The 14,512-nt window shown below is 43.6% G+C and overlaps 1 protein-coding gene across 2 annotated transcripts in view; it reads right to left on the bottom strand.

Annotated features, from left to right (window-relative positions):
* Positions 1 to 565: 565 nt before the first annotated feature.
* The window catches only part of LOC122883606 (nuclear receptor coactivator 3-like), a 61,073-nt gene continuing 47,126 nt past the window's right edge, over positions 566 to 14,512 (bottom strand). Inside the window, exons 8-23 of one of the 2 annotated variants that reach the window (XM_044212551.1) lie at positions 14,300 to 14,386; positions 14,027 to 14,167; positions 13,391 to 13,538; positions 12,583 to 13,103; positions 11,367 to 12,484; positions 11,040 to 11,172; positions 9,209 to 9,370; positions 8,713 to 8,943; positions 8,080 to 8,185; positions 7,769 to 7,940; positions 7,111 to 7,437; positions 6,476 to 6,574; positions 4,874 to 5,129; positions 4,370 to 4,547; positions 4,033 to 4,237; positions 566 to 3,365 (exon numbers count right to left, since the gene is read on the bottom strand). In XM_044212551.1, the coding sequence (XP_044068486.1) occupies positions 3,354 to 3,365; positions 4,033 to 4,237; positions 4,370 to 4,547; positions 4,874 to 5,129; positions 6,476 to 6,574; positions 7,111 to 7,437; positions 7,769 to 7,940; positions 8,080 to 8,185; positions 8,713 to 8,943; positions 9,209 to 9,370; positions 11,040 to 11,172; positions 11,367 to 12,484; positions 12,583 to 13,103; positions 13,391 to 13,538; positions 14,027 to 14,167; positions 14,300 to 14,386 (3,896 nt within the window). In that variant the 3' untranslated portion in view covers positions 566 to 3,353. Of the gene's footprint in view, positions 3,366 to 4,032; positions 4,548 to 4,873; positions 5,130 to 6,475; positions 6,575 to 7,110; positions 7,438 to 7,768; positions 7,941 to 8,079; positions 8,186 to 8,712; positions 8,944 to 9,208; positions 9,371 to 11,039; positions 11,173 to 11,366; positions 12,485 to 12,582; positions 13,104 to 13,390; positions 13,539 to 14,026; positions 14,168 to 14,299; positions 14,387 to 14,512 lie in introns of both variants that reach the window. The other variant, XM_044212550.1, reaches the window with a different exon arrangement.

Here is a 14,512-nt window from a genome sequence, read left to right as displayed (position 1 = left end):
TCAGCCAACAGCAACCTGGCAGCCGATCTTAAAACTGACAGACACTGTAATATTATTACAAATGACACTCAAGTCTGTCAGGTTGGGACAGCCTGTAAGTTTAAGATCTTTTCATGGGACGCAAAATCATTATGAGAAGGGAAGAAAGTTGAAAGATTAAAAGCTCTCAAAGGGGGGTGACCAGTTACAGGAAACAAACAGCAGATAAAAGCGAGGCTGCAGACAGCAGCATGATCCCTCAATGTCCCTAACAGCCAGTCTGAGAGGAAGTTGTCGTCTTTTTCAGTTCACTTCTGAGGGTTGCCCCCCCCACCCATACACACACTCCCCTCCCACTTCAGGCAGACTGGCAGACTCCGGTCATCATAAAAGAACCTCTATTTGTAACTTGTGGCCCTATAAAAGGCCCTGTAACTGCAGTAAAACACACTTTCAGTGAAATCTACAACATGGCTGGACACTGTATTTGCTTGCCGCATACTGACACACTGAAATGTGGCTGCAGGTTTTTTGAATCATGTACAAAACCAATGTTTGCATGTGCAAAAAGATCACAGAGACATTGTAATGTTTAAATATAAATTTGTATTTACATCGATATTAACATCAAGAAACAAGGTAAGAAAAAAAATGCAATAGTATTTTACATCCTGTAATAATGACTGTATGTTTCCCAGATGTGTTTTCTCTTTTCTCCAACAATGCACTGAGAGGAGTTTCTTTCTTTTAAAGCAAAACACAGACTTTTTTTTAAATATTTGTAGATTAAACTTTCATATTCTTCATTGTGACTGGTGTTAAAAAAACAACAACTCCAAGCTATTATTCTGAGACATAATGACATCAACTATGAAACCTCCTTTCCAGTTTAGAAAATCTCAACATTCGCTTGTGAAATAACTGTTTGCAGCACCACAATTCAACTGGCCATAAGTTCTACAGAAAGGAAGAAACAATCACAAACAAAACCTCAAACCACCTCAGCAGAACCAGACTCATCTCTACTCTATGTCATACAGATGGGGATATAATATATGCAATTAAACATATTTAGTTCAATGTATATTATAGGTTATGTGCAACAGTAAAAGCACACATGAGTACTTGCACAAGCTACGTCAGGAACTGTTTCTAAGCACTGCAGAATGACAAACAAAAATCTTTGGATTGAGCGTGTGTTCAAAAGGTAGATTTCTCAACAAAAACTTCACAAGAAATACAATGAAAATAAAGGCAAATTTAAAGGTAAAAAAACCCCCCAACATCACCTGACAGGAGATGGCAGGTAATTAGACAGGTAATTAGGGATTCAAACTACTTTTTGTGTTGCTTCAATCAGGATTAAACATCTGTGAACAAAACCAAAAAGGACTTATGGACAGTTATACAGTGTGACTGATTTCCAAAGTCTCGTATCTGAGACTGAACGATCAAATCAGCGTAGCACAGAAATCTCAGGAGTGAAACTTAAAGTCACACATGGAAGCATGAGGTTCGGTTCAGAAAATATCAACCCCACATATTGGTAAGACATCTGGGCCCCTAGAAGCTTAACACAATCATGTGTCAACTCTTTTTGTTTAGGCATATTTTGTGTTTTCTTTTTTTTTGTCAAAAGAAAAATAATTTATTAAAAAAAACAATTACACACTAGCACCTCTAGCTAAGATTGTGTCCTCAGACAAACAAAGAGTGCTTTCTGAGAGAAAGAAAGTGGCAGTATGAAATTTAATCGACACGTACTGCTTACAAAAAGGAGGCTCTTCCTTTCCAACCTATGGTTAAAGTATTGAAAATAAAAGCTGACCTATGACGGATTAAAAAAATTACACTTTTAAATATCAAGCCTTACAATCTGTGCAAAAACAGTATGTGACCTACAAAAGCATATATATATTTATATATTGTACATTTGAAGCATATTTACAATTCATATTCACAGACAAAAAGGAGGGGGAAAAAAAAGCTCCAAACAAGACATCATGTCTAATACTGCAGTGCCGTCGCTTTGAGTAAATGATACTTCAGCGTTGTCCTCAGAGGAAAACCAGGAGGAAGGATTATTGCTAGAAATCTGCATGCCTACACCGAAATCTAACATACACTTTCTCTTACAGTGGGAGCTAATATAGACATAATCTTATAATTGGCAATCAATTTGATTTCTTCACTTGTAGTAACACTGTAAATTAGTGCGAGGTAATCAAAATATCTGCAACATTTGGATTTAAAAATTACCTCTGGAATGATAAAATGATCACATCATGAATCTGTATAAATATAAGTGGAGTTTTGAACATTAATAGAAGTCTGTTTGTTTCAAGAGTAATTTTAAAATTACTTAAAAACGGTTAATTTCTCTTGTTGTAATAAATTGGTACACTGTAGACGAGAACATTGGATAAAATCTGTGCTTACTGCCTTTCTACTGGTTCCCACTTTAGAACAAAGATCATCAAGGTTACCCATTTCTAAATCAACAGCCCCCATTACTCAGAGAGGAAAAGTTGAAGAACACACACACAAAAATAAACAGTAAATGTCTGCTGCTATGCATTAATTCTTGGGTAAAGGCCTCTATATTGCCACAATCCTTTTGATGTTGGCCTTTCCTTAAAGTGCAATCAGCCAACAAGCAATTCAGTCGTACTTTAGCTCAGTGGCGTCCTGGAGGACGAAGCAATGTGCTACTGCTTAATGACATTCATCTGAGTGTCACAATCTGATGGCTCGTCATCTAGAACCGTGTTTTCTTTACGTCGCATACGCAGAGATCCTTCAGGGCAGCAGAGAGGCAGCGGATAAAATTCCCCACAAAGTTCAGAGACAGGAGAGGAATCCCACGTTTTAAATCTGAACACAACTCCATGGTACATTCGACAAAGGAGAGGATGTCTTAACACGTCCATGTTCAAGTCTGTGCTCTACTCAAGTGTCTGTCCACCTTCACTGTTTGGTCCAGCGAGTGTTGTGAGTTTACCGAGGCACACACACACACACACACACACACACACACACACACACACACACACCGCTCATGAAGAGAGGAATATTAAAACTACAGTCTACAAGAGGAATCAGAGCTGTCTATCTGACTGTCAAAGGATTTATGTGTTTATGTGTGTAAATGTGTCACAGTGTTTCTGATTTGACAAACGTTGTTTGTTTTCCCCAGGTTGCCAAACTGCCATTACTGGCCATGAGTCCAAAGGAAGTTCACTCCCCCGTCTGGTGGGAGTACAGCACTACACACAGATACACACGCCGCCGGGTCCTCCTCACACTCCAGTGCTGCCGCCGTGTCCTATCTCTGAATGGAGATCACAGTGAGACAAATGCTTCTGTCACGATGCTCAGCAGTATTTCTAGATTGAGGGGAGGAAAAGAGAAAATAAAAGTCTGCAAGAAAAGTGCACAATTGAAGTGCAGTTGACCAAAGCTTTGTCTGTCCTCAAAGCAGTTACTAGAATCAGACAGGATAGGTTCACATTTCTTCAAGTTTATCTTAAAACAATACTAATATGCCCATATGTACATTGAAATGGTTATTGGTTGCTGTAATTGTTCCTCCTGTCCATACAGAGAAATCTCCTCTTAAATTTATTTATTTCAATTTAAGCACTTTTATTTATTTTTTAATTTATTTTTTTTAGAATTTTCAGCTTTTCCACTCAGGTTTTTTATGTGCAAATTTGAAAATGCACATAAAAACAGGTGATTGGAAACGGACTCAACGTTTCCTTGCTGAGCCGCAGCAGAGGGATAGTAACACAAAGCGGAAATTTGGTACTAAAAGACTGTAAATTTGAGTGATACCCACTCAATTTAATAAACAGACTCATTTTGTCCCCCATCTCTTACTGAAACTGCTATAAGAAGAGGTTTCTTTGTGCCCACTATGGACGGGAGGAATGATTACAGCAAGCAATAACCCTTTCAGCGTAAATGTCCACTGTCAGTATTGTTTTAAGATAAACTTAAAATGCAAACCTGTCCTGTAAGCATTCGGACTCTCCTACCCTCAGCACCTACCTGATCAGGCCCCATAGGCATGCGTCCCATCACCATTGGGTTCATACCCATCTGCCCCCCCATCTGGCCCATGTGACCTCCTCCTCCGGTGGCAGGCATGCCCCCGTTCATCATCATGCCCCCATACTGGCCTGGATTCCCCTGCTGCCCAAACTGCTGCTGCCCCGGAGGTACCTGCTGCCCAAACTGCTGCTGAGGGTACGAACTGGTGAAGAAGAGCGACAGGAAGGAAGATTTTAAATGTATACATTCAAGAAAAGAAAAACTGAAGCCAAACCTTTTCCCTGATGACAGCACAGTGTTGTAGTACCTGTCGTAAATGTGTTTGATTTCATACCTGTTGCGTGCCATGCCTCCCTGCGACCAGCCTTTCATATCTGCACCCTGGTATATGGGACCACCCTGTGGGTGCTGTTGCATCATGGGGTTTTGAGGCCCCAGGCGGCTGGGTATCATGGCGTTAGGAGGACTGCCGCCTGAAGGACCGAAAGAGGGGTCTCCCTGCTGGCCCATCCCTGTAAAGATAAATCATCCAGCCTCAGCTCACTCCTCTCTCCACAGGAAATAGATAATTGATACATAGTGATAAATAAAAAATAAATGACGATCCTGTTGCCTGGGAGTGTGTTCAGATACTTACTATCCCTTCAATAACAATATCTGGTCTGACTATAAAACAACGGAGACAAGGGAGATGTACATGGACAGTCTACAGACAAATTTTGTCTTTTTGACATAAATCTTTTTTACATGACAAATGTGACACCAGAACCCTGCAGTGCACGGATTCACCACCAGGGAGCAGCAGTATTCTGTGGGCAGCCCAGCTCAGTAAACTCACCATAATTCCCACCGTATCCAAACTGCTGGGGGCCCGACTGTGGGCCCATGTTTGGCCCTCCCATAGGGTTGTCCATACCACCAGGAGCCGTGACGTTTGGAGGGGGACTGAATCCTCCTGCGGCTGCAGCAGCGGCCGCTGCCGCCTGCTGCTGCTGTTGCTGCTGCATAAGCATCATCATGCGCTGCCTCCTCATCTGCATGGTGACCATCTCCCTGCTGCGCTGAGCCATCATCTGAGCATTGAGGAAGCCCGGCTGCACAAAACAAACATAATCAGAGAATTTGAGGAGGGTTGACATGGTATATATACATATATTTAGAGCTTTAATAAAATACATATATATAAAATATACAGTATGTAATGTTAAAAATGGGTGGGTGATAAGGTCTCACGGAGAAAAATCTGTTATGTGGAAATAGAGGCTTTTATTTTAAATTTCACTGAACTAGAACAGTCAAATAACTTCAGAAAGTTGTATCACTTGAAAGTTGCATCAAAGATATCCTTAAAGGAGCAGTGTGTAGGATTTAGTGGCATCTAGCGTTGAAATTGCAGTTTGCAACCATTTGAATACCGCTTGCCTCACCCTCCCCTTCCAAGTGTGTAGGAGAAACTGGCCATGAAACTCGCGAAAACCGTGAACAGCCCTATCTAGAGCGCGTGTTTGTGTTTGTCTGTTCTGGGCTTCTGTAGAAACATGGCGGTGCAACATCACGACCTCTGTAGAAGGGGACCCGCTCCCTCTGTAGATTAAAACGTCAAATTCTAAGGTAATGAAAACACAACGATTCTTATTTTCAGGCGATTATACACTAATGAAAACATACTTATGAATATTATATTCCATTTCTGCCACTAGCTCATCTTAAATGTTACACACTGAACCTTTAAGATGAGGAAAAAAACAACATTTAAGGCCAATGTAACCCTTCAGATTTCTGGGAACTCTAATCTCCTGAGACCTGAAGCACGACCGCAAGATAGACTCCCGAAAAGGCCCAGATGATGTACTTCCTGTACTAGCTGAGGAAGCTGAACCTGCCACAGGCTCTGTTGAGCCAGTTCTACATGGCAATCAGTCTGTTCTCTATACGTCCATCACTGTCTGGTTTAAATTGGCTACCAAACAGAAGAGAAGACTACAATGGACAATCAGGTCTGCTGAAAGGATCTAAAAGGGTTTATAAGTTGTAACTATTATTAATGTGGAACAAATGCTTTGGAGAATAATTATGAGGACAATAATAAGAACATCTTTTGGGGAAAATCCCTTTGGTGGGTGTTTATCCTTTTTATTTGGTTGTTATAAATGTTGGTAATCCATTTATAACTTGTGTGTTTCAGCATCAAGTCTGCAGTTATACATGTTAATGTATAATGCTGTTATTGCATGGATTTTGGTTTATCCATTAGAGGGACTTGATGGGACTGATGAATTAAAGTGTCCTGCTGGAGGATAAACCATAATCAAAGTATGTGTGGATGGCAAACTTGATTCTGATATTAAAACGAAATCTGTGACATTAACTCTCATATTACAAAATAAGTATTACAATGATTCATCTGTAAGATATATGCAAAGGGTTTTTTGTCATCTACCTGTCCTCCCATGCCAGGCTGCATGCTGGGCCTCATGCCAGGGTTGCCTCCCGGGTTCTCCATCTTCATGGCCATGCCCTGCCGTGTCTGATTCATGAACTGAGGAAGGAAAACGAACATCAACACAACATAAGATGGAGGAGCAAATGTTATTCTGACCCTGTCCCACTTTCATACCATATATTTATGGATAAATTATACATATATATACACCAACATAGATGGTGCACTATTTTAGAAAATAAGAAATCATTTGTTTGGACTGAAAATTATGCATCAGACATCACTTACACTGCAACTCCAGGATGCTATCTCCTATTTCAAAATTAAAAAGCCATCAAGAGCAGGTAAAATATGTGTTTCCAAGTTCCTATTAATCTATTTGTTCATGTCTAGCCGTTGTAACATTTCAACACTGACATTTGTTTTAACTTTCTCCCAGATGTGAGAAAGTCCTCCACTGATTTTAATCTGCATATTGGCATTTATAAGCACACATAAATTTGTAATCCTTCCAGTGTGAACGCACTTCATACTAACATGGTTAGATTAGAATTAGTACCGTATTAACTGTAACTGGGACACTACTTGTTTGCATGTAAACTGATGAATCAGTGAGTTTCCTGTATTCATACCTGCTGTCCCTGCAGCCTCTGTTGCAGCTGGAGCCTCATGGGCTTGTTGGCAGTCATCATCCTGGGTCTCATCATGTTGGCACGGGGGTGTCCCATGCCACCCATTCCACCCATACCAGGGAAGCTGCCACCTTGGCCCATCTGAGAGAGCATGGGCCCAAACCCCCCCTGCTGGGCCTGTCCCTGCATGGGGTTCCCTCCATACCCAGACTGCATAGGCATGGCGGGGGGTCCGGGATAGCCCTGTCCATAGAGAGGCTTCTGGTCCAGCACCATGGACGGGTCCTGCCCTGGAAAAGGCTCCATCTGCTGCTCAGGTCCCTGGTTCTGGAGCAGACAGGACAAGAGGACAAAAAGAGTTTGTCAAACTTCTCCATCTAATTGATTAATTTCCAATTGGTTGGTTCTGTAATTGTCTTTTTCTAAGCAGCACAGACAGATCCCTCTGGGCTCATCTATCTCCCTTCAGTGAAAGAACAGTCTGAACAAGGTGAGTCATGACTGAAATATCTAATACAAAGATGAACATAAGGCTCACTTATGAGTCATGATATGCAGACTGATCATTTCTCCTTTTACTTTACTTCTAGAGGGATCTAGAAGAGCAGAGATGAGAGTGTTGTTGATCCATCTTTTTATATCTATTCTGATGACCTACCTGGCTGACGAGGTCTGGGATGCCCAGGGCTCGGTCTATCTCCTCCAGAGCGATGCCATCCGTGTTATTCAGCAGAGAGTCCAGCTGGTCCAGAAGTGCCCGCTCATCGCTCTGACCCTCACTGGTGGTGGGAGGCACCAGAAGATCATCTAAGGTGTTGCCAAACTGGCGTCTACAAGGCACACACACACACACACACACACACACACACACACACACAGACACTCATTAGAGGGTCAGAATAAATTGCCTCCTGAGCTCATTGCAGCTAATCAAGAATGAATACAGACAATAAGGGATGTTGCACTGACCTGTTACCCTCCATGCCCATTATAGTGTCCGGCCAGGAGGAGGACTGGTTGGACTGGCCCTGCTGGCTGAAGGGGCTCATACCCATGCCCATGTCAGCAGAGCCTCCTAAACCACAAAGATAATTCATTTCTAATTTACACACATACAAAGTGTCTGGGCAGACTGAAATATCTCAACAACTATCAGTTGGATTGCCACAAAATTTAGTACAGAAATGTTCCGCTTAGAATGCATTGTAATAACGATCCCTAACCATTTCATCTAGCGCCACCATCAGGTCAAAATTTCACTGTGTCCAATACTTTGACTTTGACCAAATACCTGTGCTATGTGTTTAGTGCTAATCACCAAATAATAGCACGGTAACAAACTATACTAAGATGGTGAACATGGTAAACATTATACCTGCTAGACATCGGCATGTTAGCATGGTCATTGTGAGCATGGTAGCATGTTGATGTTATCACTTTGCTCAAAGCACCACTGTGCGCTAGTATAGCTGTAGACAGATTAGTCTTGGTTTCCTATATTTTCACACTTCTCCCTGCTTTTTGGTACATATCTTCACAAAGCTGTGCTTATGACAATTTTTCCAACACCACCAACACCTGGCAACAGTATGACAGACATACCCATTTCCATGAGCTGTTGCTGCAGCATAGACCTGGTGCCCGGTACGCTGTTGGAGCGGCTGACTATAGGTCCTGACATCATGCCCTTGCCATTGTTGTACTCCATGCCTGGGCGCATCATGGAGGGGTGTCCTGCGGAGCCCACAGGGCTGGCACTGGAGCGGGACATGCCCCAGTCCCCTGACCCCCCCATGGGAGACCTCTGGGGAACCATGCCCCTATTCATTGGTCCTGGTAATACATAAACATCAGATGTGCATGTGTCAGTATCATAAAGGTGTTTAAGGAGAGCAGTGTGGCCCAGTCTTGGTCCACAACATTTACCATCTTATATCGATGTCTTTAAAGTTTCAAGGTTATCTGATAATAGGATACGACAAATTCAAATATAGTCAAGGACCTAAATTGGTTAACACATAAGCTAATAATAGTGAGAGGGGTAGGCAGAGAGGGGTGGGAGATGTGCTGAAAATACTTGAACCACTTGAACACACACCCATGTTTCCTGGGTAGCCGTCTGGGCTGCCCATCATGTTCTCCTGCTTGATGAGCATGGGTCGCCTGCTACCTGCCCCTCCAGGCCCACCTGGAGACTTTCCATCCATGGACATGGCCCTCTGGAAGGGCCCCCGAGGCCCCGGACCCATTCCTGGACTCCCTGTACACAAAAAGTATAAACTCATTGGTCACACACTTCTCTATCTTCCTGAAGAATAGAACGAATAATGTCGGTGTTGCACGAAATTAGGTGATATGGGAAAAAATAATATCTCAGTACCCTCTGGCATTTTGAAAATATTGATATCTTATAATATTTTTCAGTGTTTATAAACTTTACATTACGGTGTGTGAGTAATTCAAATGATGGATTCGTGGGAGAAAATATATAATTGCATATGTTTTCATAATATTTAATACTGCTATGATATAGAAACACACTTTCAAACAGCTTTAACTACCAAGCATTGCATTTGCACACAAATCTTTGAATTTTCTAAATGTAATTATATTTAATTAATAAGTGTTATTCCTAAAAACAAAGCATGACTAGGTAGAGGGGGTCAGAAAGTAGTGAGGTTTGTATTTAGAACACAAAGACTAGAAATTAAGCTGTAGGAGTAAAACAAAACTCAGAAATGTGTGCCATAACAAATAATAATCACAAAATAACACTGGTTAAACAAGGTTTATAGTGAAGGGATCTGAACTACGATTTGCTCATCTCCCGAAAGTTAGGGTGATGCCACTAATCAGCTGGAGGGGTGGGTATCCTTAGGATTGTATCTTTATCTTATCCATACTCTTATCGGCCCGGTGCTTTTTCATTACTAAATAAAGTTACACTTTTTTTTATTATCACTTTAAAAAAAAGAATAAATTCATAACAGGATTAGAATTTATTTATATTTTAAATATAACTAAATATTGTTTCTAGGGTAGCAACAGCAAAGTCACTATATACACTCAATATCTCCCTGGAAACAAATCTAAAATGTCAGTAAAATAAATAGAATTCCTGACATCAAAATACTGAGTGAAGTTTAGAAAGAATGAAGAGCACAGACATCAGTCATGAGGAGGAAGGACTGATCCTGGAAGAGCTCCTCTCCTCCCTCTGCTGCAGGTACCGCTTATAGAGAGGAGGAGCTGGTGTGGAGGAGGGGCTTCAGTCTCAGCCAGCAGCTAAGTTTACAAGAAATTGCCAAATTTTAAGATTCGTGGGACACTGTTAGGCTACATACAGGTAGGTTTCATTTTTAGCTTGTTCGTAACAATTAGCTGTTAGCTTAACAAGTGCGCTGTGGTTGTAATAAGTGCGGACAAAGGAGGCACTTTTCGACTCTACTCTTTACTCGAGTAACGTTACATTCACTTCCCTGGTTAACTGACTGCACCGCGGCCTCTCTACTGTGTGTGTGTGTGTGTGTGTGTGTGTGTGTGTGTGTGTGTGTGTGTGTGTGCGTATGAGCCCCGCCCTCAGTCAAACCTGGTCAAACACACAGAGGACAGGACAGAGACTTTTTTAACTGATCTATATCTGCATCATTCACGTGGGACACATTTTTCAGGTTGGAAAATCCGGATATTAATTATATTAATCCGGAAAAATCACATCCCTGGTACATACAAAATACAAATACTAAAAAATTTGGGGGTTTAAAACTTTTAAACACTTTTTAAGGGCCTTAATTGTAGCTAAGTTGATTTATCAACTTTTAATACTTTTTAAGACCCCGCTGACACCCTGACATATGATGTCATAACACCCGCCCTGCATGTAGGCCTAACTGTCACTTCTCATAGGCTTCGGTCCTTGAACCACTTACCCTGCAGGCTGTCATCAAGGCAACCCTGGGGTTTGTTTCCTGCGTCGTTAGCCCCTCCACCTCCGGCTTGATCCGGGTAAAAGTCAGAGCTTGAACCCCTCAAATCTCCAAGGATAGACTCTAGGTTGTGCAACTGAACAATAAAATAGACCAAATGAGTTATTTCGTAAATGTCTATGAAGATTCACATTCATCCAGATCACAGCTAGTAAGTCAAAGGCAAGACCAAACAGCCAGTGCAGTTGCCTTTGGTGTAACATGGCTAGCTAAATGTCAATAACAATATTATAGTTGTAGTCCAATCATGTCTTAAAGAAGCCATCTTACGTCATCAGGTGGCTCTGACTTGATCTTGCTCTCAGGATGTTCCAGTGCAGGGCCGGACCCAGATACAGGGCCCCTTGCAGAGCCGCCAGCGGCCCCTGGGGCTCCCTTCCCATCTAGCTCTTCAAGTTTAGGCTTGACATCCATTGGCTCTTTGGAATCATCCTTGTTGAGGAGGTAGTGGAGGAGGGCATGGGTTTTCTCCTTCTTGGGGCTATGCTGCTCCTGCTTGGCCTCTGTGATCATCCCAGGCCCAGTCCCAGCTCCTGATCCTCCTGCTCCAACCTCACCGCCCTCCTGGCCCCCCAGCGACACCTTTCCTGTAGCCTCAGCTGTGATTTTAGCTACTTCATCTGGGGTATTGCCATTTTGAAGAAGCTTGTGGAGGATCTTGTGCTTTTCTTGCAGTGAGCCTGTGTAGTGGGCTGACGATAGTGATGTTGACACGCCCCCTGGCCCGGTCGCCTGGCCTGGATTGGCACTGGCTGAAGAAGAGGAGGAGACCCCAGTGGACGAGGGGCTAGTCATGCCTCCAGTGGGGTCCTTACTGTCTGAGCCTGCAGGAGTGCTGCTGCTGGTTGGTGGGGGTGGTACAGGGGGCCCTGTTGGCCCACTGCCACCTATTCCCAGCTCCTCTGTTGGGGAAGTCAGCAACTGCAGCAACTTCTTATGCCCTTTACTGTCTGGCACCCTCCGAGGAGGTTCGGAGCTCGCCACCCCCGCCTCATTGCTTCCCTCTCCAGACTCTTTAATCGCTGTAGCTGCCTGGCTGTCTGGTCGGTCTCCAGAACTCTCAGCCTGAGGATGCTGATGATGGTGATGATGGTGCATGGGTTGGTGATGGTCGCTGGGCCCAGGCCCTAAGCCTCCTGCTGGGCTTTTGGAGCCATCTTGGCCTGGTCTGGCCGGCTGACTGGGCTGAGAGGAAGAGGAGGAGGAGTGAATGCTGGGAGAGCTGTCTGGTTTAAGGGCTGGCGAGGGGGACGTTAGGGTTGAGGGGAGGGAGCTCCCTACTCCTTCACTGATCGCTTGTAGGGCATTTAGGGAGCTGCTGGAGAAGGTGGTGGTGCTCCCCCCACTTCCTCCACCACTGACAATGCCACTCATGGGCGAGTGTATGCCTGGAAAGGAAAACATAACTCAAATTAAGCCAATCAAACAAACAAGACAATAATTTATAAATACCTGATGCTAAATTACTAGACATTGGTCGACTTACCTCCAGGTGAAAACTGGTTGGCGCCCATCTTTGGGCTCCCTCTGTTTCGGGGTGACATGAGAAGTCCCTGCTGGGGGCCGCCCATTCTGGGGCTTCCCGAAGGGCTGTTCATGCCACTCAGCCCAAACCCTCCGCTGCTCTGAAACGGGGGCTGCTGTGGGTGCTGCTGCATGCCTTGGCCCGGGTGATTCATGGGACCCATCTGATTCATGTGCCCCACCTGATTCATCTGCCCCATCTGATTCATCTGCATCATGCGGTTTCCCATGCCTCCACCTCCACTTCCTCCTCCACCACTCCCTCCGTACATAGAGCTGCCTCCCATCGGACCCATGTGACCCATGTGGCCCTGCTCGTTCATGCCAAAACCCCTGTTCATGCTGCCCATGCTCCCCATGCCCATCCCCCCGCCGGTGTTCATGTTCATTTGGGCATTCGGGTTGGGGCCTCCCATGCCCTGCTGTCTCATAGTGTTTGGCATCATGCTCCCACCCTGAGCTGAGCGGTAACCGTTTGGTTCCCTGTGTGGAAAGAGGGGGAAAACAAGCGCAAGGTTTGAAAAAAAAACGCAAACATCTTGAAAATGCTGTAACCCCCACAACAACCGCTCTCAGACTGTAGATACTCAGTATAAATGTAATTATCACAGTCAGTGTCAGTGTATAAAAGCTACTTCAGTTGCTAGTTCAGCTATTCATGTGGCATGAATGCCTTGGCTGCCTCGAATAGAGATGATGAGATGCTTTTTTGTCAATACAGTAAATCACACATCCTTTGCTATGTTTGGAGTGTCTTTTCAGTTTCTGACCTCTGTAGTAGGTGAGTGGAGATGAAGCCTTGAGGCTCGTTGCTCATGGGGTGACGGTACAATTTGCTCTTGGTCTGGGCTGTGACTGGAGTGCCGTCGGACAGGGAGAAGCGGTACAAGGGTGTCTCAGCGTGACCCTGCAGAAAGGCTGCACAGACAGATAAAACGACAAACACTCTGAAACAATGATCTGATAACAAAGGTCATCAATCACTGCCTTTATGTGTATAGCAACTCTGTGATTAAAGCGAGGATCAATGTTGTTGCGCTCAGACATTTGTATTCATGAGATCAATATTAATACACTAATTCATGAGGTGTGTATGTGTGTTTATATATTTCACCCATAGGTCTCACTGAGTTTCTTTCTGAAGGGAGGCTTGGCCAAGATAGGTAGCAACACATTAAAAACAAATACTTGCAGTCAGACAATATACTGTTCATAGCTATAACTATAGAACTGTAAGAGAGAAGCTTGAATATAAAACTGAGTAAATAGTTAATTAAATACAGCTACATCCTGATCCCCAGCTCTTTCATTGTGGATTTAACAGCACTTAACAAGATGAATTTGCTAAGTTTGAAGTACTTCAGCAGTTGATTCCAGGTATGTGTGTGTGTTCATGGGTGACCCACCCTCATGGTAGTGGCGTTTGTGCGACCAGGGCTGCCCATCACTGTGCTGAAGGAACATCTGAATGCAACGCCTCAACAAATCCTCCCAGCCGGGACGCATCGACGCTCGCAGAGAGTTCTGGTCAATCTGGATCAGTTTACCTGCCGGGGAGGACAGAAGGAGGACGAGTGAGAGGGAAGGAAACAAATAAAAGGAAAGAATTAACGTCATGGCCTATTTGAGCATTTACAGTATGTTTGTTTAGTGAGCATTTAGGGTATGCAGCTCCTCACCTGAGAGCTCATGCCGGGTATTGAAACTCTCTGTTCTTTCCATGGCTGTCACCCGACGGGCCACACAGATCATACATGACTGAAGGTCTGTAGATGAAGGGAGAGGAGTGTCAGTAATGTTTCATTATCATTGCATGTACTTAAGGCTAATTGTTTTTGGTTTCTTAACGACTTTCTCTGAAATATGCTTCTCTAGCTCTCTCTTGGAGCTCA

Source organism: Siniperca chuatsi, linkage group LG10 (genome assembly GCF_020085105.1).
Source record: "Siniperca chuatsi isolate FFG_IHB_CAS linkage group LG10, ASM2008510v1, whole genome shotgun sequence".
Taxonomy (NCBI): domain Eukaryota; kingdom Metazoa; phylum Chordata; class Actinopteri; order Centrarchiformes; family Sinipercidae; genus Siniperca; species Siniperca chuatsi.
The sequence above is the reverse complement of the archived record's forward strand: the minus strand, read 5'-3'. Positions and strand labels throughout refer to the sequence as shown.